Source organism: Sceloporus occidentalis, unplaced genomic scaffold (genome assembly GCF_023333645.1).
Source record: "Sceloporus occidentalis isolate IW3139 unplaced genomic scaffold, rSceOcc1.0.p SCAF_4, whole genome shotgun sequence".
Lineage (NCBI taxonomy): Eukaryota > Metazoa > Chordata > Lepidosauria > Squamata > Phrynosomatidae > Sceloporus > Sceloporus occidentalis.
Genome location: NW_028316984.1, coordinates 84,836,938 through 84,862,379, shown reverse-complemented (window position 1 = coordinate 84,862,379; position 25,442 = coordinate 84,836,938). Strand labels below are relative to the sequence as shown.

General features: G+C 43.3%; 1 protein-coding gene across 6 annotated transcripts in view; it reads left to right on the top strand.

Annotated features, from left to right (window-relative positions):
• Positions 1 to 25,442, top strand: part of PITPNM1 (phosphatidylinositol transfer protein membrane associated 1) — a 53,711-nt gene that overhangs the window by 715 nt on the left and 27,554 nt on the right. For all 6 annotated transcript variants that reach the window (XR_016280902.1, XR_016280904.1, XR_016280903.1 and 3 more), the window contains exons 2-15: positions 5,578 to 5,670; positions 5,860 to 6,074; positions 6,198 to 6,319; positions 7,013 to 7,234; positions 10,996 to 11,307; positions 13,617 to 13,712; positions 14,931 to 15,038; positions 16,303 to 16,364; positions 17,316 to 17,557; positions 18,252 to 18,441; positions 20,189 to 20,296; positions 20,622 to 20,806; positions 24,187 to 24,386; positions 24,588 to 24,758. Coding sequence is in view for 3 of the 6 variants with exons in the window: in XM_089520669.1 (XP_089376795.1) it covers positions 5,593 to 5,670; positions 5,860 to 6,074; positions 6,198 to 6,319; positions 7,013 to 7,234; positions 10,996 to 11,307; positions 13,617 to 13,712; positions 14,931 to 15,038; positions 16,303 to 16,364; positions 17,316 to 17,557; positions 18,252 to 18,441; positions 20,189 to 20,296; positions 20,622 to 20,806; positions 24,187 to 24,386; positions 24,588 to 24,758 (2,311 nt within the window). In the remaining 3 variants the exon portion in view is untranslated. The remainder of the gene's footprint in view (positions 1 to 5,577; positions 5,671 to 5,859; positions 6,075 to 6,197; positions 6,320 to 7,012; positions 7,235 to 10,995; positions 11,308 to 13,616; positions 13,713 to 14,930; positions 15,039 to 16,302; positions 16,365 to 17,315; positions 17,558 to 18,251; positions 18,442 to 20,188; positions 20,297 to 20,621; positions 20,807 to 24,186; positions 24,387 to 24,587; positions 24,759 to 25,442) is intronic.

Genomic DNA, 25,442 nt, shown 5'->3' with positions numbered 1-25,442 from the left:
AGGAGGAATTCCTTAATGTCCTCCATTTGGAGCATTGACATTTATGTTAGCAGTGTTTCTAGCTTTTAATTTTCAATGCCCTCCATTTCTTCCTTCTGTCCAGGAGGCATCCCACAATGGCCCTCCATTCGGAGCTGGACAAAAAAGCATGCATTTAGATTTAGATGTTAAGAATGCATTGACATTTATGTTAGCAGTGTTTCTAGCTTTTAATCTGCAATGTCCTCCATTTCATCCTTCTGCCCAGGAGGAATTCCTTAAGGCCCTCCATTTGGAACAGGACAAAGAACCATGCATTTGAATTTAGACAAGTGTTTCTAGGTTTTGTTTGGTCATATCCTATGTTTTTCTCGAATGCCCCACATCTTTCTTGAATGTCCTACATTCTCCTTTTCCAGGGCCTGCCCTCCATTCCCACCTTCTGTCCAGGAGGATTCCCAGATGGTCCTCCATTTGGAACAAGTCTAAGAAGCAGGCATTTAGATATATGTTATGCATGTTCTGAGCTTTTATCTTGGAATGTCCTACATTATATAGGTGGCTATACAGTCAGGGTGACCAGAAGCCCTCCCTTTCCAGGACCTGTCCTCCATTCCCTCCTTCTGCCCATGAGGGACTCCATAATGTCCTCTATTTGGCGTAGGACTAAGAAGCATGCATTTAGGTTTAGATGAGTGTTTTCAGGTTTTGTTCTGTCATATCCTCTATTTTTCTTGAATGGCCTACATTCCCACCGAATGGTCCTCCATTCAGAGCAGGACTAAGAAGAAGCATGCATTCGCATTTATATTGTTTTGAGCTTTCATTTTGGAATCTCATACATTATATAGGTGACTGGACGTCCTCCTTTTCCAGGAAATGTCCTCCATTTCCACCTTCCTGAGCAAAACTAAGAAGCATGCATTCACATTCATGTTATGGGTGTTTTTAGCTTTATATTTTGGAATATCTTACATTCTTCTTGCATGTCCTACCTTCTGTCCAGGAGGAATTCCCAGATGGTCCTTCATTTGGAGCAGAACTAAGAAGCACATTTATATTATGAGTGCTTTAGTCATGTCTTACATTATATAGGAAGCTATATAGTCAGGGTGACCAGAGGCCCTCCTTTTCCAGGACTTGTCCTACATTCCCAGCTTCTATCCAGGAGGACTACAAAATAGCCCTCCATTCTGAGCAGGATGTAGGAGCATGCATTCACATTTATACTGAACAGTTTTTGGCTTTTATTTGGCCATGTCCTCCCTTTTTCTGGGAGGTCCTGGTGTCTTGTCCTCCTTTGCAATGGTGAGGACCTCTGGTAGTGGGGAGGGGTCTCTGCAAAAGGGGGGCAATGGGGACATAAGCAAAGAGAGGATGGGGTTGTGTTGTGTGCTGTCAAGTTGTTTCCAACTTATAATGACCCTATCCTGGTGTTTTCTTGGCAAGGTTTGTTCAGATGGGCTTTGCCATGGCCTTCCCCTGAAGCTGAGAGAGTGTGACTTGCCCAGTGGGTTTCATGGCCGAGCTGGGAATTAAACCCTGGTTTCAAGAGTGACAGTCCAACACACAAACCACCCTGGCTCTTGGGGAGGGGTCCTTAAAAATGAAACCATATGGGCCAGCACGCCTCTCCCGCCTTCACACCTTTCAGCTAGTTGTCTCTTCTGGAGCCCATGTTGGTCCTTCTTGGTGCCACCCACCAACGCCTTCGTCCCCAGGTGCCATCACTCTTCCTTCAGTAGGGTTTCTGTGCTGCCAGGTGGGATCAAAGAGCCTCCTCACTTGAAGGAAGGAAGGCATGTGGCAGCACTCCGAACCCTCAGAGAGAGACTGGTTCTCTCTTCTGTGTGTGTCTCTTCTTCATGCTTTGTGGCAGGTTTGTGTCAGTCAGAGTTTGTCACCTTGAAGCCTGGCCTGAAGTGAACCTCCCACACTGGGTGTATATTTGTGTCATTTGGGGTTGCCATCTTTCTTCCCCCCCATCCCTTGACTGAACTCCTGCGTCTTTAATGGCAGTATAACAACACCCAATACATTCAACAGCTGAAGCTTTTCCAGATGTGGAGATGTAGTAGTGGTAGAATAAACTACACCTACTGGCTCCTTCTGCTCTTTTACTGCGGAAAAGTACAAGAGGAAGGGGGGAAATAGAGCAATGCTTCCTGTCAGGGCCAACCTCTTCAAGCCAGGCTTGCGGTGCATGCATTAGCAGGTCTAAGCTCAGTGTTGTTTATTGAAACCAGCATGCTTTGTGGGCCTTAACTCTGCCTCTTCTTTTCAACGTCAAATATGGAATTTGGGGATAAACACAGCCAAGAAACAAGCGTACACTGCATCTTGAGTGATGGGTAAACTGTTGACGATTGGGCTGTACAAACATCATTCCTCACTGTGTGTAACTCATGAATATTTCCATTTCTCGTAGGAAGGTTTGCAATTGTCCAGCCCAATTCTGTCCATGTCTTTACTAAATAAATGTAGTTAGGACTGAATCTTAAATGTATACCATTCTGTTCTTTCTCCCATCTTGCTGCTGCCTGATTAAATGTTGGCAGTTTTTTGATCTAGATAAATGAGCGTGTGTTTCCAACAAGGGCATGTGTGTGTATGTTTTTAAATAGGAATTTGGGTAGTGAAGGCTAGAGGAAGAAGGTTTGCTGCAGACAACATGGTGCATGTTAAATACATTGCTGCCTGAGACATGGGAATGTTTGGACATGAAGCTATTGCTGCTGGACATGGCTTTATAAGGGAGTGAAATTCTGAAATAGTCTCCCTTGTGCATTCATGGGAGCAAGTGGGTTTCATTCATATTTAAACATGAGTTGGTTTATTAAGACTAATGCATACGATCGTTTATCTTGTGGCTCAGGCACAATTCCCTCCCCCCATTTATTTTCTATCTCTCCACAGCTGGAGATGAAAATATTGCATGCACATGTGTTTTTTTCCCTGTGATGCTTCAGAAGAAAGATTTTGTTTTCAAACTTGGAATCTTCAACTGGTTGATATATTTGAGCTTGAGAAGAGGTTTCTCCAAATATTGATTGGGTTGTGATCTCAAGGAATCAGAATGTCACTTCCCTAGGTAGAAAGCACCATCCACAACTTACCTAAAAGAGCTACCTGGGCATCCCCCCCCCCTAAATTTGTCCCTTTTTGTACATTTTTCTTTCTTTCTGATTATGGTACATCTTGCTGGCTTGCTTTGTTGCCTTCGTTGTATTATTTTGGATGTTCGAAATTGTTGGTTTCTTCTAGTGATGCTTTTTCCAGGGGGACTGTAGAGTGCAAGGGTTTTTTGAGGATTGATAGAATGTGGAGGTTGTTTTCTGAAAGTTTAAGTGTTGAGTCATATGCAACCCCAGTTTTCTATGTATGAGGATAATAATGTGGCTGACCTTGCAAAGCTTTTGAATGGTTTACTGAGGCAACATATGTGAAGTTCTTTGAATATTTGAGATGTACTAACAAATGCTTTAGTTCCAAGGATGGAGAACATGTAACTTTCTAGATTCTGGGAACAGGGGAGGTATAGCTCTCCAGCAGGTTTTGGCAGTCTTACCATACCTAACCATTGGCTATATTGGCTGGATCTCCTGATGTTACTGTCCAGCATCATCTGGAGGACCACACATTTCCCACCCCCTGCTTCTATTAATCTGAGTGCTGATGCAGAGTGCAAGCATCATGTCTCAGAGCAGAACAATTGGCTTACAGATTGTAAACTGCTTAGACAGTGCTGAGTTCACTATTAAGTGGTATAGAAATGTAAAATGCTCTTGCTAAATGCTATTGCTGTTGTGTGCACAAGGAAGAGAGATGCATACATGAGAATAGCTCATGACTGAGGTTGCAAATGTTTGGGTTAGTTTGGCTTTTTTTGTCAAGATTCCTGTGCTATGTACAACTGCACGATAGATAGACATTGAGTTGCTGTCTTCATTACTGTGCCACTATGCTGGGCAAAGTTGCCCCCTCCCATTTCTGCCTGAGGGCCACAGGTTCCCTCTCTTTTCTGCATGGGAGAAGGTGAAATTGTCCTCAGAGAGGAACAAGCTTTCAGCAATAGCAGCTTGACCACGAGGGGGTAATTACAAGTGCAAGGGACGCAGGCACCAGTGCTGAGGGATCTGCCTGTTGCCTAGGCAGGCAAGAGGGCCAAGGAGCAGAGCAAGGGTGCCAAAATAGTGCTGCTGTTCTCTTGCTCCCCAGCGCATTTCCCTTGCAATATGTTGAAACTCCCTAGCCTCATATTAGCCCACAGTTGCTATGGAAACATACCCAGTGGGTTGTGTTTTGAAAGAAGGTCAAATGTGGATTTCCTCCCAGCTTCTCTTCTTTTGCTTGAAAAAGTACAGGCATGGTTTCAGGTGCCACCTTTCTCCAGAGAGCCCTCTATCCCCCAGATGTATTTAGCAATTCTTTTCAACTTGTGTGTCTTCTCTAGGATGACCTGTGTGGAAAAAGCACACACCCCTCCAAAAAAAAAAAAAAAAAACAGCCTGGGTGATGGTGGCACTCTGCTGGAGGTGTTAAAAACCAATGATTGCCACAAACACATGGTCCAAAATGTTCCCTGCAGAGGAAGCGAGATCCTCCTGTTGGAAGTTATGGTAGGGGCTACTGTCCAAATGGCAGCTGTCTTTGAGTGCCTTAATTCCATACCAGTCTTTGTATATATTTCTAGGTGCATGATACCCATTCACATAGACCTCTTTCCAAGTGGTATAGTGGTACCTTTGGAAATGCAGGTGATTATTATGGCAGCCCCCCCTAGCAGCACTCCCCCCAGGAGAATCCAGAAATGAAGGCAGCACGGATTGGATCTGTCTGTGTATATACATGTCTGTTTGTGTATCTCTGTATATTCTGTAGTGCATACACATACACATACACAACAGTTACTAGTACGTAGCACAATACCCAATTTATTAGGATCTGGTGATGGTCATCAGAATAACGAGTTGGCACAAGGCAGTAGCACAAGGCTTTGACTGAAGAGATCCAAAACTAAACGAAAAAGGGAAAGGCGAGGGGCACAGTTTATTCCTGCACAGCACAAGACCACCAACTCAAGATTTTCCAAGAGTGTCCTATCTCCAGGGAGATATATTCCCTACGAATCTAATAATAATATTTATTTATACCCCGCTCTTCAGCCAAGGCTATCAATGCCTTAACTTCCCATTTATAATTAAGCTGCCTTACATTGCAACAGGATAATGCACAACAATATATTACTCTTGGGAAAATCTAGTCCAACACCAGCTAGTATGAGGATTGTGCCTCAGAGGAAACAGGGAAGGTGGAGCAATGGTGCTGGTGGAAAGCAGTTGACACTATTGCCCCTGCTAAATAAAATGTTCCAACACTTGTACCCTATAAGTCCTTGAATTCAAAAATATAGCCATGTTAATCTGTAGAATCATAGATCTTGTAATTCCTTTGAGACTAACTGAAAGAAAGAAGTCGGCAACATGAGCTTTCATAGACTTATCTACTTCCCCAGATGCCTTGACTCTGCTGCTCCACTGCTTTCCCTTCCAGAATGCTTAAAGGTGCACTTACCCCCTGTTCTGTCTCAACCCCCAGGGCCTGGTTGCCAAAATGCTGATCAAGGAGTATCACATACTGCTGCCTATGAGCCTGACCGAGTACCAGGTGGCCCAGCTCTACATGATCCAGGTAACATCAGTATTTAATGAGGTGGAAAACAGAGAGCTGCCTGATGAGTGTCCCTGTGGCAAGATAGAGCCCTCTCTTTGACCAGGTTGCGGGGTCAGAAATTGAGCAGGGCTGAGGGGTGCAAGAGGGTGAGCGGGGTATGTAGATTGGGGCCCAGGCTGAGCAGAGCTGGCTCTCCTGCTCCCCCAGAAGAAAAGCCGTGAGGAGTCGAGTGGCGAGGGCAGTGGGGTTGAGATCCTGTCCAACCGGCCCTACAGCGATGGCCCAGGCGGGAACGGCCAGTATACACACAAGATCTACCACGTGGGCTCTCACATCCCCAGCTGGTTCCGGGCCCTCCTACCCAAGGCAGCTCTGCAGGTGGAAGAAGAGTCCTGGAATGCCTATCCATACACACGCACCAGGTAAAGAAGGGGAAGGGGAAGGCTGAGGGCCGAAAAGAGGCGGGTACCAAGGTGAGTGTGTGGGGTTTGAGGTTCACACATTGGGTGGGGCAGGGCTGTCATTTTCACCCCTTCCCTCTGCAGATACACCTGCCCCTTTGTGGAGAAATTCTCTATTGAGATTGAGACCTATTACCGACCAGATGCTGGGAAACAAAACAATATCTTCAACCTGAATGCTGCAGAGCGCAGGCAGAGGATTCTAGGTAAGTGTGCAGAGATGGAGCTTTCTCTCCCACTCTGTATTATACTGAATGTTGTAGAACATGTTAGCATTGCCATGCAGACCAGCTAAGCAGGAAAAGTAAGAAAGGCTAATGCGGGATATTTGTTGATTTTGAGGGGAAAGTTGGATGTAAGTTTGTACTCACCTGTTTAGTCCATGACTTTGTTCTGCTTTTCTTGGAGGCAAGTATTAGGATTCTGGTGTGGAGGGAGGCAATATGGGCTTCTGGGCAAAGAGAACTAGGGAGGAATACATATGAATTGAGAAGGGGTGAAAAAATGTGGGGTTTTTTTTGAGTCTGATGAAATTCTGTGACTCAGCAGGGAGGGGCAGTCTAAGGTTCTAAAGGAATTCTATAATATGTCCAAAAGTGTATCTGCACTACAGAGTTGTAGCAGTATTATCCCACATTAACTGTCATGGTTCCATCATGGAGTCTTGATATTTGCAGTTTAGTGAATGAACTACACTAAATCCTTAAGATTGCTTTTACTACCAAGCACATGCTAACCAGAAGTTCTAAGTATCTCACCAGACAACCAATCTCACAATTTCTTAGGATGGAAACCATGACAGTTAAAGGATTTTTAAGGCAATATAATCCTTTTGAGTAGATATACCTTTTGTTTCTAGTTGGCACCAGTAGTTTACTCCTCTGCTCCATTTCCTGCAGATACCATTGACATTGTGCGGGACCCCATCTCACCGGGTGAATATAAGGTAGAGGAAGACCCACGGCTTTATCGTTCAGTCAAGACTGGCCGTGGGCCCCTGGGAGATGACTGGCTGGAGAATGCAGCTGCTGGGTCTCTCATGTGTGCCTACAAGCTTTGTAAGGTGGAGTTTCGCTACTGGGGCATGCAGTCCAAGATTGAACAGTTCATCCATGATGTTGGTGAGCCTGTGAGGATTGCTTGCTTCCACGTTTTCATCTTATGCAGTCCTTCTCCACCAAGCCAAATGGATTTGCTCAAGGAGACCGGCTTGTTCTGGCTGCCTTCTCATTCCAGGGAAGGAAAAGGCGTGGTATGCCTTCCAATAGCAGTGACAGAAGCACAGCATTTGTTTTCTCTCTCTGTGGCTTCCCTGCTGAACTGCCCTTTCTGTTCATACTTTCTCAAGGCAACTTCACTGTGAAATGAGCTTTAATGACTGCCCAGAGATCCACTGATGTTTTCAAGCATCCTGGGGGAACTTGTGTTAAAGGGACAATCTAGGGCTGTTCCAGTATTCAGGATGACATTTTTCCTGACCTGAAAAGGGATAATTGGTTTGCCTGTTGTTTTAGCCGTGCTATCCTTATTACTCCACTGTTAGTGATAAGGGGTGCCTCTGACACATCAGTATGTATGTTTGGCCCACAGACCATAAGAAAGTAGCAAACATTTGGATGCAGTTCCACTGATCTCTGAAACAATGTGATGGTGGGCTCCTTTTCTCCACAATCTCTGGCACATCTGCTGCTCCAGTTCAGTTCTGCTAAACATCCACAGTTAGGTCCAAAACACACTGCAGAAATAGTCCAGTTTGATGGCCCTGGCTCCAATGGCCCTGGCTCAGTGCTGGGGAATCCTGGGAACTGTAGTTTATTGTGGTGTCAGAGCTCTCTGACAAAGAAGGCTAAATGTGTCATGAAATTACAGTTCTCAGAATTCCCTAGCATTGAATCAAGGCAGTTGAAGTGGCTTCAAACTGGATTATTTATGTAGTGTGTTTTGAACCGTAAGTCTCAGTCCGTAGTTGCAAAGCTAAAATGAGTGCCAAAAGTAGTTCTGATTGGTTCCCAGTTTGACATTTGGGGTGAGTTTGATGCTGTTGTTTTCTAGGAACTGTGAGCCAGGTTTTGCCAACCGTCCTTTATTATAAGTGATGTCTCTTATTTGAGGTTTGGAGAGCCTTTCCTTTTAGAGAGACTAAACAAGACGCCAAATAATCCTGTGTTTTGGTGTGTGAGCCCTTTATAAAGGAAGAAATGTGTGCAGCATGCAATTTATGAATGTGGACAATGTGTTAATTTTACAAAGAAACACATGGATAAGTTAATGTAGATCAGTACTTTAGGTAAGTATTTAGGTAGGGCAGAAACATTCAAAACTGTTTCCTGGTTGTCAGCCCTGCATATCATGAATTTTGATAGTTCTTTATTGCTCTTTTGAAAATCTGGCAACGCTATATCAGCCCCAGATGTGTTGATAGGGAGTAATAGCAATAGTATTTACATTTCTATACTGCTTGATAGTGAACTCTGGGAGGAGCATAACTGGCAAGCCATTGGACATAGTGAAAGAGGCACCGTGGGAGGCATAAGGGGGACTAGTGTTGGGAAAGGAGTGATGCCACCAACAGTACCATTAAAGCTGGGCCAATTATTATTATTATTATTATTATTATTATTATCATCATTATTTTACCCACCTCTCCCCATGGATCAAGGCAGGGAACAACAACAATGAACAGATAAACAACATTAGTTAAAACACGTCACTTAAAATATACATCAATTTAAAAGGACAAATAGCATATACACATATTAAAATGATCTACGTTTAAAATTCATCATTTAAAATTGCATGGCAAACATTCTCCAGAGAAGTGGCAGGACAAGCAGCAGAACATTTTGCCTCTTAAACCCAGCCATGGTTTTGTGCATTAGGGGATAGTAGTGGAAATAGGAGAAATGTTGAAATCTCATCAGAACTCTGTGAGTGGATTCTATAGGGCTAGAGTGTGGAATGTGTGGTCCATCTCTCATGAGCCTCGGTCAGCATAGCTGGTGGTAGGGACTGATTGAAATTATACAACATCTGAAGGTTATCAAAGAAAGTCATTGGTAACAAATTTAAATAGTACAGTAATAGAAGAATCTATCCATTAAAAAAGTGTGGATAAACACAGTCTCTGCAAATTTGTTGCTGCCATCTCCCAAGTTGGTAACTAAACTTGCACATCCGTTCCCATCCCCAAAACTGGGCCAAGTTCTCACAGCTTATTGACTTAATCTGTTTATTTCTGTGCACAAGCTTGTTCTACTCACTTTAAGGATGATGAGGGAGGCAAGATCCTTTGGTAAACTGTGTCTAGATTTTTTTTTAATTCTTGTTTTTGCTTTTTGGATTTGAGTACTAAGTCCTTGGTATCTAAAAGAAATTTCAGAATGAAATCATAACTGATATATTTTGTTAAATATGAGGCTGTCATGCTAGAAACTTTCTAATGTGGGGCTGACATTTCATGACAGTAAATAGTATTTAGTAGGCTAGAAATCAGTTTACCAGAATCTGGAGCTTAATTTGTTTGCTGTTGTACTATGCATCAATTGCTCCCAGTGAAATTAGATGGCATGATATAGTGGTGGAAAGGATGACTTGCCATCCTCATATAAGAATCAATTTCAGTATGTCAGTAGAAGATTAGATTCCTTCCTCCTTTCTAGTCCTAGACATATCTTAAAATATCACTGTGTTTTGTATTAGGCTTAGTTCAGACTTACATCTGAACTAAACTGCTGTGTCTGCTCAGCCTTCCCTCTCACGCATAGATTCTTTTGCTTCCTTCTACCTTATTTTTGTGTTGCTTGGGTTTGGTATTCTCTTGCAGCAGAACTGGGTGTAATTCCAGGCCTCTCCAAGGGTTCTCTCAGTACTGGACACTGACACATGTTATTGCTATAACTTAAACTTTATTGATGGTAAATGCAGCAGCTAGTACACAGCAGAGAAGCATGCTGTGTTAGGGCCCAGCATCCTCTCACAGTCAGTGGTAGAAATGGGCCCCCAGATAAATTTTGCTGAGACTTATCTGGCAATCAAATCCTCACTGCTGGACACATAGGGAGCCCTTGGGATGGGGGGCACTCCCCAAGGCAAAGGTAGTGGAAATTGGATTCCCAAGGGGTTAAATAGTGTAGAAGCAAACAAAGAAAATCAAAGTGTGCAAGCGTGATCCATCACCCTCTCCAATAGCTGTAAGAAGTATATGAGCAGTTTAGCCACAGAGAAAGATACTCATCTGTTCCCAGTCTTCATATTTTTCCCCAGCCTCAAAATGCAAAGTGAAAGCAAAAAGAATCACACCAGGTCACAGATATAAATTGGCCCTTTCAGTCTACTGGGCATTTCACTGGACTATGATACTAAGAAGAATTCCAAAAACCCATCTGCCTGATGATGACAAAGGCATTAATCTTTCAGGGTGATTTTAGGAGTATGTCCAAATTATGCCTTAACCTTGGATGAAGATGGTTTAACAAAAATGTTGGACTTTGAAAAATTGTATTTTTGGACTATCTCCCAGAATCCTCCAGCCAGTATGGCCAGCTTGGAATCTGACCAGTATGGAAAGTTATGATCCAAAAAGTAGTTTTTCGAAGCTCTTAAGTCAGGTAGAAGAAGGCATGGGGAAATTCAAACAAAAAGGGTGGAGGGGGGCATGGCCGGTTCCAAGTTTTCTCTTTATAAATCTGAACTGGACCTTAATGCTTCCCTTAGTTGTAGGAAAGCCCCTGGAGGAAACATTTTGAGGGAATTGGAGCTAACGTTGTCTTCCTTTATGCATTGAGACCTGAAGCTATACCTCTTCATGAGAGGGATGACCTGAGGTCTTGTAGGGCGTTCCTGGGGATAACTGTGCCATGATGATTCCCAATGCCTCCTGCAGGTCTACGCAAAGTGATGCTGCGAGCACACCGCCAGGCCTGGTGTTGGCAGGACGAGTGGATAGATCTCACCATGGATGACATCCGGAGGCTGGAAGAAGAGACAGCCCGTATGCTAGCTCAGAAGATGGCTACCTGTATAGAGCCTGATACAGGCCCTGCTGATCCCAGCCCCGAGCGCCCAGATGAACTAGGCGTCCATGATAAGCAGGATAGAGTCGATAGCCTGAGGGCTCCCGATTCTTCTCCAGATGATCCATTTGCCAAGCAGTGGTCCACGTCCTCTCGCTCATCCTACTCTTCTCAACATGGTGGTAGGTAATCATTGTACTCAGTGGAAACAGGCAAGCAGCACTGGTTGTGGTGTTGGGGAGAGTAGAACATCATCATAAAAAAAGAGAATAACTGAAGGTTGCTGTTTGAGGTAGGCTTCTGGGGCAGTGGGTTATTATATGTCACCAGAATTGTCATAGTGACAACAATTGGTTTTCAAAGCTCAGAAAAATTACTGACTGTATTGGTTGAGGGATTCTGAGATTAGAAATCCAAAAAGTAACTTCTCTGAGCTCAGGTGGGCTAACTGACACCTGTAGTTGAGATCAAGATAGATTGTCCCCTTTCTCAAACTGGATTAAGTAGGACGAGTGGATTAATTTTGCCTTCCTTTGTAAGTATTTGACTGGTCTCACTTGGCTTTGACCAGGTATGCACAAAGTGTAGCATTGGGGCTATGTATAACCCCCTCCCCAACATGGATGTTTTTATGGCTCCTGACTCTTCCAGAATCCCCAGACCAACCTTTTTCTGGCCAAAACAAGAGGGTTAACTGCTGCCTCTAAAAGTATCCATCTGCAACAACTTATCTTTTAAATAGGATGGAAGGCCTCCCTGCACTGTTTAACATTTAAAAAATACCCATCTCTTAGAACCAGAAATGGATTAACTGGAACTTGGGGAGTTTGTTTATTTATTTTTTTAAAGTCTATGCAGCTCCCAGAGGGGCCAAGGGATAAAAGTGACCTCTAAACCAGCCACTTCTCAATTTGGAATGCTTTGCTAAAATATGTTAATCACTCGGGCATATATGTTGAGGTGTACACACATTTACATTTTAGAGAGACGTGGTTGAGAGAAATGTCCATGGTTGAAAGAAATGTCCAGCATACTTTTTCTGTTTCCTCTTTCCCACCCCAATTCCTGAAACCATTAAGGAATTAGGTTTCTGTGCTTTTAATTACCACATGAAACAATAGGGATTCATGTCTACATCTGAATTCATGTAGAGTTTTAAAAGGAGAAAGAAACTGCATGGAAACGCTGTTGTGAAACTGACTGCTGTAGCAGTTGTCTGTGATCTGTCTTGGTCAGTTTCACCACTAACTTTTCTTGTATGACAGACATAAGAGGAAGTGGTTGCAATTAGAAATTAGGAAAACAGACGAAGCAGGTTCCTCACAGCAAGACGCATCCTTTCATATTCATACAATAAACTACTGACATCAGAGGTTGCAGCTGCAGTAATGATGAAGTTGTTCCTCTCACTTCATGGAAAATAATTATCTTTGTGCACCCTATGAGAAGAAATTGTCTGCTACCTCTACAGAGGGAGCTTATGTGGGGGCTTCCAGACAATGCTTTCATTATTCAGTCGACCAACCTCAAACACACCATTTTATAGGCAGTTGAGACAACAATGTCTATTTGTAATCTCCCAATATTCTCCCATCCTTTCTTCTGTCTTTTTTTCTATAAAAATCCATTTAAATTGGGATAGATGGAGTATCAGCACATTTCCTTTTGTTCAGTAGCACTAGGAGCCATTCTGGGTTGTCCCCACCAAATAACCTAGCTGCAGTAGACTATGTACAGGTAATCTCCTGATTTGACTGCTACAATACACTTTACATGGGGCTGCCTTTGAAGACAACACAGAAGCTGCAGCTAGTGCACCATGCAGCAGCCAGACTACTGACCAAAGCACCATATAGGAACCACGCAATACTAGTTTTAAAGGAATTACATTGGGTGTCAGTACACTTCCAGTCCAAATTCAAGGTGCTGGTGATGACATTTAAAGGCCTATATAGTTTAGGACTTCAGTATTTAAAGGCATGTCTCCTCTTGTATACATCTGCCTGAAAATTGAGGTTAGTTGGAGGGGTCCTACTTTGTGTTCCACCACTGGGACAAATACACTGTGGAGGGCTTTGTCTGCTGTGGCACCCTTATTAAGGAATATCTTCGCTTTAGAGACCAGGCTGCCAAATAAAAACATGGGTTTTCATCTAAAAAATTCTGTACATATGCATGGTTTTGAAATTGTCTTCAACCATTTTAAAATGTTGGCCAATGGTTTGCTTTCAGCCTGTTTAAATTATTCCTACTATTTAAAATAATTTTAAATTGCTTAAATGGATTGTATGTGTGTCACCCTGAGATCATTCTCTGTAAATAAGGATGTACTACTATTAACTATATTGTTGTTGTTGTCGTTGTTGTTTCCCAAACTGAGGGTACTGGAGGTGAGATAGGCTACTTTTAGATATGGGGATAATTTTTGCTTTTTGTTGACCTACCATCAACTTTTCATCATCCTGTTTCTGCGCTTGATGTGTCTCTGCAGTTGCAGTGTCTCCCCACAGTTTATCAGAGTGGCGAATGCAAAATATTGCACGGGATTCAGAGAACAGCTCTGAGGAGGAATTCTTTGATGCTCATGGTATGTAGCAAGGAGCATGTTGTGTGATAATCTGTTTCTAAAGATGGTGCAGAGCTGAAAGAGGGGCTTGTAGCTGTTGGATGTGATCCGAGCTTGGAAAAGTTACTTTTTGGACCACAAACCACAGAATCCCTAGCTAGGTTGACAGAGGGCTGTGAGAGTTATGGTCTAAAAATAAACTTTTCTTAGCTCTGTTTCTTCAACTTTAGCCATGCAGTAGTGAGTCTGCAGGAGTCTGTATGAACCAGCTCTCAGTATATTGTTGTTGTTATTTCTATCCCACTTTTTTCCCTGATTGGGACTTGAACTGACTTAAAACGATTTTAAAAAATCATTATATGTGCTGGTTTGGAAGATGTATCTATTTGGAGATAAAAGCTCTCCAGACTCATGAGATGTATTTGTGTGGATAAGGATCTGGTCTTAAAGCTTTGTACAGCAGTAGATCTTAGTGGCAAAAATAGATCTTAGTGGTAAAGCACATGGCTTTGTGAGCCTAATGCACCAGGATCATGAGAAATACAGTAAGCTGCCTTATAGTAAATCAGACCATTAGTCCATCTAGCTCAGCATTTTGTATTCCAACCATCCCCACCCTGACATTCTTCAGAAGTGTTGGGACTACTTCTCCCATCATACCCAGCCAGCATGGACATTTGTGATCTGCACTTTAGGATGGAGCCCGCTCACAATTCCAGACAGTTTTTAGCCTTATCTACAGGTGCAAAAGACCTTAGAGCCCTTTCCTTTTTTGCTTAGATCACGCATAGCAAGACTAGGGAATTATTCTAAAGAACTATTTTAAGGGAAGATTGTACTGGGCTAGATACAATAAATAATTGACCTGACTTGTAAAACTTCTCTTTCATATCCTTTAAGTCTGAATCTGCACTGCAGAAATAATGCAGTTTGACACTGCTTTAACTGTTATGGTGCAGTCCTGTAGAAACATGGGATTTGTAGCTTGTTGTGGGATCAATGTTCTCTGACAGAGAAGTTAAAATCTCTCACAAAACTACAAATTCCAGAATTCCATAGCATTGAGCCATGGCAGTTAAAATGATATTAACCTGCATTATTTCTTCAATGCTGATGCAGCCTAAGTTCGTCTCCTGTTTATTTACTATTATGGTTGAAATTGCAGTGGGTATAATGTGGCAGTATCCTCATAGTTCTTATACACTTGTGTGAGCTTTTCAATGACTTTTTCTTCCCTAGAGGATTTCTCTGACAGTGATGACGTTTTTGCCAAAGAAATCACTAAGTGGAACTCCAATGATTTTCTTGACACTCTAGAGAGACCGAGTGAGCCAGATGATGTTCTTGGTAAGAGAGCAAGCAGTTCACATCTTTCATGCAGAATAGAATGAAAATGGTTGTGTATACATCCATGCTCCATTCCTGGTGGCGCAGTGATTAAATGCTGGTACTTCAGCCACAAGGTTCAATCCCAGGGCTCCATGGTTGAATCAACCTTCCATCCTTTCATAGGTCCATAAAATGAGTAGCCAGCTTGTTGGGGGCAATTGGCTTACAAATTGTACCGTCTAGAGAGTGCTGAGTCCACTGATAAGTGGTATAGAAATGTAAATGCTATTGCTATTGCTAGTGCTACACCCCATTGTGTTGGCTAATGCTTCTGAAAATAAGCCATGAGAGATACCAAATTCAGTTGCCACATGTCTGCTAATTCTATAAATGGGATATGTTGTAAAATGGGCTAAATTTTATGTAGACACTTTGTGTGGATAGTTATGATTATGTTTAGTTTATATGTGTGTGCTCACTTCACACTGCTTATTTATACAGTATATTTGAAATATTTGGGGCTCATGGTAGATTTTTAAAAGGGGATGCAGTCATTTTTTTAGAAACTGAAAATATTTCTTTTTTTCCGAGGGCATAAAATTGTTGGAAGATGTGGTTGGATTCAAAGTCCCAGCCAGCATAGCCAATGGTGAAGAATGTGTTGGAGCTGGTTGGGAGCCAGCTGGGAGCTGGATTCTAGCAACATCTGGAAGACACACTAATATTAAAGGATAGGAAGATGTGAACTGAGTGTGCCTAAAGTCTCTCACCACCTTCTTCCTTTCTACTAACCACTGGCACCCATATTAAGATCTTGTTTGTTTTCTTCCTTAAAAGTTTTTTTTTTTCAAAAACAGCTTACTTTTTTAGGGTTTTATCTCCTGCTATGTGGCTCAGAAACTTTCTTTTAAAATAAAAACTAAAAACACATGATTCTGGGCAATATATTAGATGTTATATATCATTTTTACAGCATAAACATAGCCACACAACTGCCTATACTACTGGTTCCCAACCTTGAGTCATCAAAGGTTGCTGGACTACAACTCCCAGAATCCCTCACCATTGGTGATGTTAGTTTCTAGGATTTGAAATTCACCAACATCTGAGGGTCCAACGTTGAGAGTTTCTTTGCTGGAGTTCTGGTGAAAGATCTCAGTTTGTCTTTGCCTTTGAAGTACAATGGCCATTTTTTAATCTTTGCATCCCTATCTGTGATTGGTATCCTTAGATCCTGCCATTGCTTTCCCTTCTACCCATTTAAACATTCTTGTCTTTCCAGTTGATACTGCTGAGGCAGTCAAGCCAGATGGTGATGAGGTCACTGCACCTGGCCCATCAGAGGTGAGCAAACCATGTTGCCATCCCACTTTAGGACCTTTCAAACCAAGCCACAGCTGTGGACTTGCTGTTCCTTAACTGTTGTTAACAGGTATGTGTCCAGAGGCTCATTCACACTTACAGTTCTTTTATTCCACTTTAACCACCATGGTTCTTTCCTGTGACATCCTGTTGATAGTTTGGTTGGGAGGAGTAAGGATCTCCTTGGTAGAGGATCCTAAGTGCCCCTTTCTAAGCTGCAAATCCCAGGATTCCATAGGATAGAACCATGGCAGTTAAAGTAGAATCATGGTGCCATAATTCTGCCACGTGAATGAGCCCCAGGAACCTGTCTGCATCACATAATACCAGATTCAATCCTCCATCATGGCTTAGGTCAAAGATGGGGAACCTCTTTAAGAGCCAAATTCAGTTTCACAGGAGTATTCAGGGGATGCTTTTCAGTGGTGGGCCAGACCAAAGCCAAACAGGTGGGATCAAAAATACCAGCATATTTTAACAGAAAGCTAGTACAAAAGCCTTAAGAGAGGTTTTTCAGGCTATGTGGCCATGTTCTAGAAAAGTTTATTCCTGATGTCTTGCCAGCATCTGTGGCTGGTATCTTCAGAGAAGATGCTGGCAAAACGTCAGGAAGAAACTCTTCTAGAACATGGCCACATAGCCCTGAAAACCCACAAAAAACTATGGATGTTGGCCATGAAAGCCTTCAACTTCACCTTAAGAGAGGCATTGCAAACTTTTAGAATGGAGGGTTGGGAGGACTGTACAAAAGCTGGGAAACCACCAAATGATGGTATCATGGAGAAGGAGGTATGGCCATCTGGGTGATTCCAGAAGGCCAAATTTGGCCTCAGGGTCTGAGGTTACCATCTCCTCATCCAACTTGGATAATTTCAACACCCTCAGTCAACTGCAGTTACAATTTTCACTTTTCCCCATGTCTGTTTTCCATAGGGTGGCCCAGAAGGCCTCTCAGGGACTTGCCGCATCCATGCGCTTTTCCTGATCCTCCACAGTGGCAACATCCTAGACCAAGGTGTGGGAGAGCCAGGCTCCAAACAGGCTGATGTGCACACCCTCACTGCCACCTTGGACTCAGTCACCCGTCTGCACTTCCCAGAGGCGTTGGGGCACATTGCACTGCGCCTGGTGCCTTGCCCTCCGATCTGTGCTGCTGCCTACGCCCTTGTCTCCAAGTAGGAAGCATGTTCTCTCAGGCTCCTGTGAACACTTGGCAGGGGCTGGGCTTGTCCATCTCTCTGTCTGTCTGTCCATCTGTCTGACAATGCAAAGCTTCAGCCAGCCAAGGGTGAAGGGGCACCATAGAAATGGCAGTGCTTTCACCACTTAAGGCTGCAGAAGAGCTGACCCTTTTAATTTGTTGGGTGCTGTGCTATAGAGAAAAGCAGGAAGTTTGTCCTTTTTTGCTGTTGTTATGCATGGAAATAGGCGCTTGATGTAGATGATGTATTGCTCTGGGTATCTGGAAAGGGGAAGCTGTTTTTTAGTTGAAGGTCTTGAGACAGAAGCTTCCAGGCATAAATTCTCTTCCCTCTTTTTTCAGCTCTCTGGCTCTCTTCTTCCTCCATATGCTCAGATGCTTCATCGGTTGGGGTGGAACTTCTACCTCATGCTGCTGTTTTCATCTTGGAATGGCTGTTAATCCAAAGCCAATTCTGAGACCGGACTCAGAGAGTACCTAGCTTTCTACGTGATTTGTGTCTGTCAGTGCCCTGGCTTAGGTTCCAGACTTTGTTTGAAAAATGATCAAATGATCACAGTAAAGAGGCACTTTCTGAGCTCTGGGCAAACGTTTGGGCTGTCCAGGAGTTTGCAGGTCATTTCAGTCTGAACGTGAGTCCTGACAGTTTCTCCCTTCTCCTTTCCCAGGCTCAGCCCTTACAGTCATGATGGTGACAGTCTGTCCAGTAGCCAAGATCACATCCCACTTGCTGCTTTGCCTCTGCTGGCCACCTCCTCAGGCAGTTACCAGAATGCTGTTGCGACTGTCATTTCCCGGACCAACCAAGCCTACAGCAATTTCATCCATTCCCCTGATGGCACCGGCTTCTGTGGTCAGGTCAGAGGACAGGGAAACAAGAAGGATAATATGGAAGGGAGGATTCTGGAGTACTGCCTACTAGGTCGGGTAGTGTATGATCCTGAGATGAAATACCACCCCCACATGCACAGCATTGGCTTTCCTGGCTACAGCTGATGGGAGTTGTGGTCCATTATCCAGAGGGCCCCATATTCCCTAGTCTTTCTTTAAAGAGAGTCAATAAATTTCTGAGGCCCAAATGTTTCAGGCATTTTAACTTGCATGCTGTGGTCTTGATTTGTTTTTTCTTCTTTCAAAATAGGATTATGTTTGTCTTGTTTGAGGAAAGGAAGAGTAAAATTCACAAGATACTGGGTCAGAAGGGGGTTGGAAGGGGACCATTTAAGGATAGAATGTCATAAGCTTCCCATCAATCCATGTAGGCCACTTCCTGCTTAATGAGGTCTTGTCTCCAGTGCATGTTTAAACCAATTTGATCCTCACAGCTTTCTCCAAAGAATGGTTGGTTGCTGAAGTATTTGCATTTTATATCCCCTTCCTTTTTATAAGACTAAATCCCCTAAGATATCATGGTTTGGGGTTGTCACAGAACAGTGTCCATGTAATTTCAGGATTGTATGTTTCCCTATGATGTTAAGGACTATAAACTTGCCTTGTTCTGTCAGTGAAATTTCAGATGCTCAGGATTCCACATCAGAGTGTGTAGGAGGTTATGAACTATGTTCTGCTGGGCAATTGTAGCATTTGAAACTAGTATTAGTCTCTTCCAAGCAGAAGCCTCTGTAATATAAAGTTAACTATGGCCTGTTACAGACTGCCAAAATAAAGCTGCTTCGGGTCTCTTTGGAGGTATGCTGTTTAAATGATGCATGGGTCCTAAGAGTCCGGAGGTCGCACCAAAGCCACGCTCCAGTCCTAAGGACTAGAGTACAGCTTTGGTGCAGCTTCCGGATTCTTAGGATGCATGCATCATTTAAACAGCATACCTCCAAAGAGACCCGAAGCAGCTTTATTTTGGCAGTCTGTAACAGGCCCATGTTTTATGTACCTTTTGTCAACAAAGTATAGAGTGAGTAGGTCTGGGGCACAAATGCTGTTTGCTGCTTCAGTCCCAACCCTTCTCAGCTGTAGGGAAGGGGTGGAAATAGAGTTTGTGGATCCTACTTCTTTGCCCTTGCTTGAGAAGTTGGCAGAGCTTCGGTTTTCTCTGGCAAGATCTCAATTGATTACAAATAGTATGCAAAGAGATCATGCAGCACCTTTGAGACTAACTGAAAGATAGATGTTGGTACCATGAGCTTTTGTAAGCTTGAGCCTGTTTCCTCAGATGCATTTGGAAATAGGCTGAAGCTTACAAAACCTCATGTGATCAACTTTTATCTTTCAGGAGGAAAGCCCTGGTGGCGCAGTGGTTAAATGCCTGTACTGCAGCCATTCGCTCAAAACCACAAGGTTGCGAGTTCAAGACCAGCAAAAGGGCCCAAGCTTGACTCAGGCTTGCATCCTTCCGAGGTCGCTAAAATGAGTACCCAGACTGTTGGGGGCAAATTAGCTTACTTGCTAATTAGCTTACTTGCTGTTCACCGCTATGATCTTTGGAATAGCGGTATATAAATAAAAAAAAATCTTTCTGTTAGTCTCAAAGGTTCTGCAAGATCTCTTTGCATATTGATTTTCCAGACTAACACTGCTATGTCTTTGATTACAGTTTTTGACATAACCACAAAGCCACTAGTCACCTAGGTGTTCACATTTTCCTCTATAGGTGCTGCTGATTGGGGACTGCGTCGGAGGTATTCTGGCCTTTGATGCCCTGTGCCACAGTCGCGCTGGTGGGTCTGGCAGTCATGGAAGTAGCCGCCGTGGCAGCATGGTGAGTGACTGAGCCATGAGACAAACTTTTTGTACCCAGGGTTAGTCTCTTTCCTCTCTTCAGTTCTAAGCAGAGAAATCAGAATGGCTGGCAGAGTAAATGAAAGAGAACACTGAATGGACATGGGAGGAACAGGATTCTCTTCTGATTTGGTTCTGACAGTGGACAGTGGTACTTAGATATGTAGTCTACTCTAATGGGGCAGTCACCTGCCATGCTTCTGTACTTTTTGAGGCCTAGAAGATTCTGTAGTAATAGCAGAAGTATGAGTTTTCAAATTTATAACAGAGATATACACTTGCTATGTTCCATTCTCCTTTTTCAGAACACTGAGCTGCTTTCTCCAGAGATTTCTGTGGTGCGAGACCCACTGCTTGAGAAGGCAGAAGGTTTGGGTGGGATGGGACGTGCCAGTCCTGAGCCAGCGGCACTCCCACCCTCCTTGAAACGCAATGACAACATGGCACAGGAGGGTGACTCTTTACCACAGCAGCATCATTTCTTGTCCAGGTGAGCCAATGTGGGAGAGGGTCTTGGCTGTGGAGTGGAACAGCTTACTAGGTGAAAGAATTGCTACTACAATTGGATTGGATTCTCTCAGGAATTGAATTTTTAGTCATGGTGTGCATTCCAGGGAAGCAGAGCTGCCTAACACACAGGCTGGAGCCCTAACTTAGGCTCCTTCAGTTGGGAAGAAGGTCTCTGGAAATCTTGAGAGTTTGCAGTTCTTTTTGTTTTGATTGTATTACATATTTATGAGTTTGTGTCCAGTCTCTTTCTAGAAATATGCCAGCTTTCCATCTCTCCCTCCTTCCCTTCTCTTTTCCCCTCCCACTGCCAATGTGCTACATCCAGTCTCATGTGATATTTCAGAAATCAATTTTCACCAATTTCCACTTAGCCTTTTATTATTGTTGTTGTTGTGTGCCTTCAAGCCATTTCTGACTTACAGTGACTCTAAAGTTAACCTATCATGGAATTTTCTTGGCAAGATTTGTTTAGAGAGGGTTTGCCTTTGCCTTTAGGAGAAATAGTCAAAGTATTAAACTGTTTTAGCAATATTACACCAGTTAAGCATTAGGATCATTTTGTTTTAATGCTATTCTTTTTTCTTTTGCTTGATTTCTGTTGCATCTGTATCCTGGAAAAAAATGCTATATTTACTAGAGATGGCCATCATTAGTGCTTCTAAAATAGTACAAACACACAGTCAAATATAGATACATTTCATTTAGGAACTGGTTTACTTTAAGCTGACCTGGGGAGTGGGGGAAAGCCTTGGTAATGCTAGGAGTTCCCAGGAAATACTCTGGGATGAAGAAAATGTTCTGTGATTCTCCAAAATAAAATCAGTTTGCACAGGAATAAACGCTGGGACATCCAGAGACTCCCCACACCTCATCTGGAAGTGCTCTTATTAGTCAGCAGGAAAGGGGATCTTGTAGGACCTTTGAGACCAACTGAAGGAAAAACATATTTACATGAGCTTGTCAGTTACTTCAAATGCTAAAGAGTCAACACAAAGAAAGCTGCTTCAGCCCCAGGGAGTATGAAATGCTTCATCCATGAGGCAGACTTACACTGCAATCAGGTGTAATCCCCATCATTGCTTAAGACAAAACAACAGTTAGAGCAAATCATTAAATGATTATGAACAGTTACAAAACATTAATATAAAAATGGAATAAAGTGCCACACACAGAACAAAAAAGAGGCTACTTCTGTCGCGGCAAAGAGACGCAGAGACAGGAATGGGGGTGCAAAACTTAGCTGGCCAGGTCTTGGCCAGCCCCTTTTATTCACATCAGGGTTACATTAGGTTTACATTATCTCATAGTATATCAGAAGGCAATTTGCGGAATCAGGGACCAATGTGTACTCAGGAAAATCCTAATTAGCAAAGGGAGCAGGATGTGTACACTGTCTCAGCCGAATCAACATGGGCTTATCCAATTATGGATAAAGCATTGTCAACCAGAAGGCGAGTCATAATCCTATGGTCTGCCAGTAGGGTTATCACACCTCAATCTTGGTAAACATTGCTATCCTGGGAGGGGTCGCACCCCCTGGGTCTCCCAGGGAATGCCACATACTTTAGCATCACATCATATAATATTACAATGTGCACAGCTCTAGCTGTTTGTATTGCTATCCAGAAATATTTGTAGTTTGCTAGCTTAGCATGCTTCCATAAGAGACTTTTAGAATGAAACAATGCCTCCCCCACCGCCACTTCATTTCTAGATTTTGTCCAAGGCAGGGTGGAGTTTCAGATGGTATAGTCTTCTCCTGGTAGCTCTCTCATGTCTTCCTCCACTACTTTCCACCCCCTCTTACCATAACAAACCCATGAAAGAGGGAAATGAGGATTTGCAATACATTGCAATACAGCCGGGGGGACCTAGAAACAGTGGTACACGCTCTGGTCACCTCTTGGTTGGATTTCTGCAATGCGCTCTACATGGGGCAACCCTTGTACCATACCCGGAAGCTGCAATTGGTGCAGAATATGGCAGCAAGACTGGTCACTAATACACCTAGGACCAGTCATATAACACCGGTCTTAAAAGACCTACATTGGCTGCCTATTCGCTTCCGGGCGCAATACAAGGTGTTGGTCATAACCTATAAAGCCCTAAATGGCTTGGGTCCAGAGTACTTAAAGGACCGCCTCTCTCCGTACAATCCGCCCCGCACACTCAGATCTACTGGGCAGCATCTGCTAAGAGTTCCAGAGACCAGATTAGTCAACACCACCAGAAGGGCCTTTTCCACCTCGGCCCCTACTCTCTGGAACTCGCTGCCCATCGAGCTCCGTTCAGCAACCTCCCTGGCCCAATTTAAGAAGGGGCTGAAAACGTTCTTTTTTAAACAGGCTTACCCCTGATACTTCCCCTGAGAGCCCTCCTCCCTCTGTTAGCAACTTACGATTTGGCACAAGTTCTTTTATTGTTTTAATTGTATTGTTTTTAAATTGTAAATTGTATTGTATTGAATGTAGTTTTTAATTATTATTTATTATTTTTTAAGAAAAAGAACTGATGGCATTAGGAGCCCTTCATCTGGAACCAACAACTTTGGTGTCAATATTCAGGAGTATTCCTCTCATTTTTGCAGACTTGTAATAGAAGATGGAAGTCTTCTATTTCCAACCTCTGTGAAATAATGCTGAAGGCCTCAATAAATGAAATGCCGTGTCCTCTCATACACAGAGAAAGGGGAAAGGGGAAATTGTGGTTAAAAACTAATAACATAGCTGAGGTCTAAGATACTGAAGCAGCTGTGGCTTAGTGTTTACTAAAATAAATGAGCAAGATACCTATCTACAGTGTGTGTTCCAGAGATGCAGTGCTGTAAATTCTGTACTATTTTTTGAGGATGTGACTCTGATATTTGGAGAGAGAGAGAGAAAGTATGTGCACCGTTGTGTGTGAGAGAAGACATTGCAGGATTTTTGTCCATTTTGACCTTCTTCAGTGAACTCCCTATTTCTTAGAATCGTAGAATTAGAAGGGACCACAAGGGCCATCCAGTCCAACCCCCTGCCATGCAGTAACTCTCAATCAAAGCATCCTGGACAGATGGCCATCCAGCCTCTGTTTAAAGACCTCCAAAGAAGGAGACTCCACTACACTCTGAGGGAGTGTGTTCCACTGTCAAACAGCCCTTACTGTCAGAAAGTTTCTCCTACATACATTTCATACATAGGGAGAGAGAACCAAGAGAATCATGAGCTGTGGTGTTTCCTCTTTGTAGACGGTATTGAAGGGAGGGGAAGTCAGCCTAGAAGCATCCTAAATTTCCTTTTTCTAGTACAATGGTACTGGGGGGGGGGGGAGGATGTTTGAGTGCCAGCTGGCAGTGACTACGTGTTTTGATGTTATTCTCAGCCTACAGGCTAGTGTGCCAGCCTCAGATACAGAAGGAGACCCTCGACGTAGCAGTAACTCTTCATCCTCAATGGTGGAGACTTTTGAGGGGCCAGGTATGATTGGAAAGCTGGAGTTCAAGGTGTCTGGCTTCTTCCTGTTTGGTTCACCTCTTGGGCTGGTACTTGCACTTCGGAAGACAGTGATGCCTGCCATGGATGGTAAGAAGTTTTTCTCACTGCCTACCACTTACATTCTTTTGTGTTCCTATTCTGTTATTAGTGCAGTATTTCCCTAGTTTAAAAAGTGAATTCTTTTGGAAATAAAATTCCCCAAGAGATTCTGAAAATTGTAGTCTGAAAAAAAGAACTTTTCCATGCTCTGAATTTCACACCCGTCCCCCCTTTTTTTTGCCCCTTCAGTGGCCCAGATGCGCCCAGCCTGTGAGCAGATCTACAACTTGTTCCATGCAGCGGACCCCTGCGCCTCCCGCTTGGAGCCTCTACTGGCCCAGCAGTTCCATGCAATGCCTCCCTTTGGTGTTCCCCGCTATCAGAAATACCCACTGGGAGATGGCTCTTCTACTTCATTGGGTGAGAAGAACCATAGTCAGAGCCTTGGTCTTGCTAGGGAATATGGATGGGGTGAATATGTCACCTACGGACAAGGAGTGAGACATGGGTGCCCAGAAGTCTGTGTGGTGTGGCACTGGATAGTTTTGCATTCTGTCAGGGTTACAGAATAGAATGGGTTTTCAAGTGCTATGGAAAGATGCTTTTTTGGACTGCAACTACCATAATTCCCAGCCTGCTTGGCTACTGGCCATGCTGACTGTAGGATTCTGTGAAATGTATTTTCAAAAAGCAAGTCTTCCATGTTCTGTCAAAGACAGGGTCCATGTGGAGTGGATGGTAGCAGAGGTGGTGATTTTTTTTAAAAAAGATATGGGCAATATGGAGAAGAGAATAAATTTTGGAGCTCTAGTGGCCCATTAAGTAATAAGTATAGTCATGTATTCAGCAGAATCAGCTGTGTCCTCATTGTGCTGCTCTGGTGGAGAAAGCTGCACCTCCAGCAGAAGCCTTTAGCTAGTCTCCATAGGCAGCAAAATGGAGCGATGGAACAGATTGTGCTCCTTCAAGTTCTAGGTATGTGTGTGCATGCCACATCTATATTTATTGAAACATTTGGAGTTTTTTACCCACTTGTCAGGTGAAAAAGGCTCCCAGAGTAGCTTGCATAAACTCACTCTCAGTCAAAGCAGTTCCTTGCTGCCC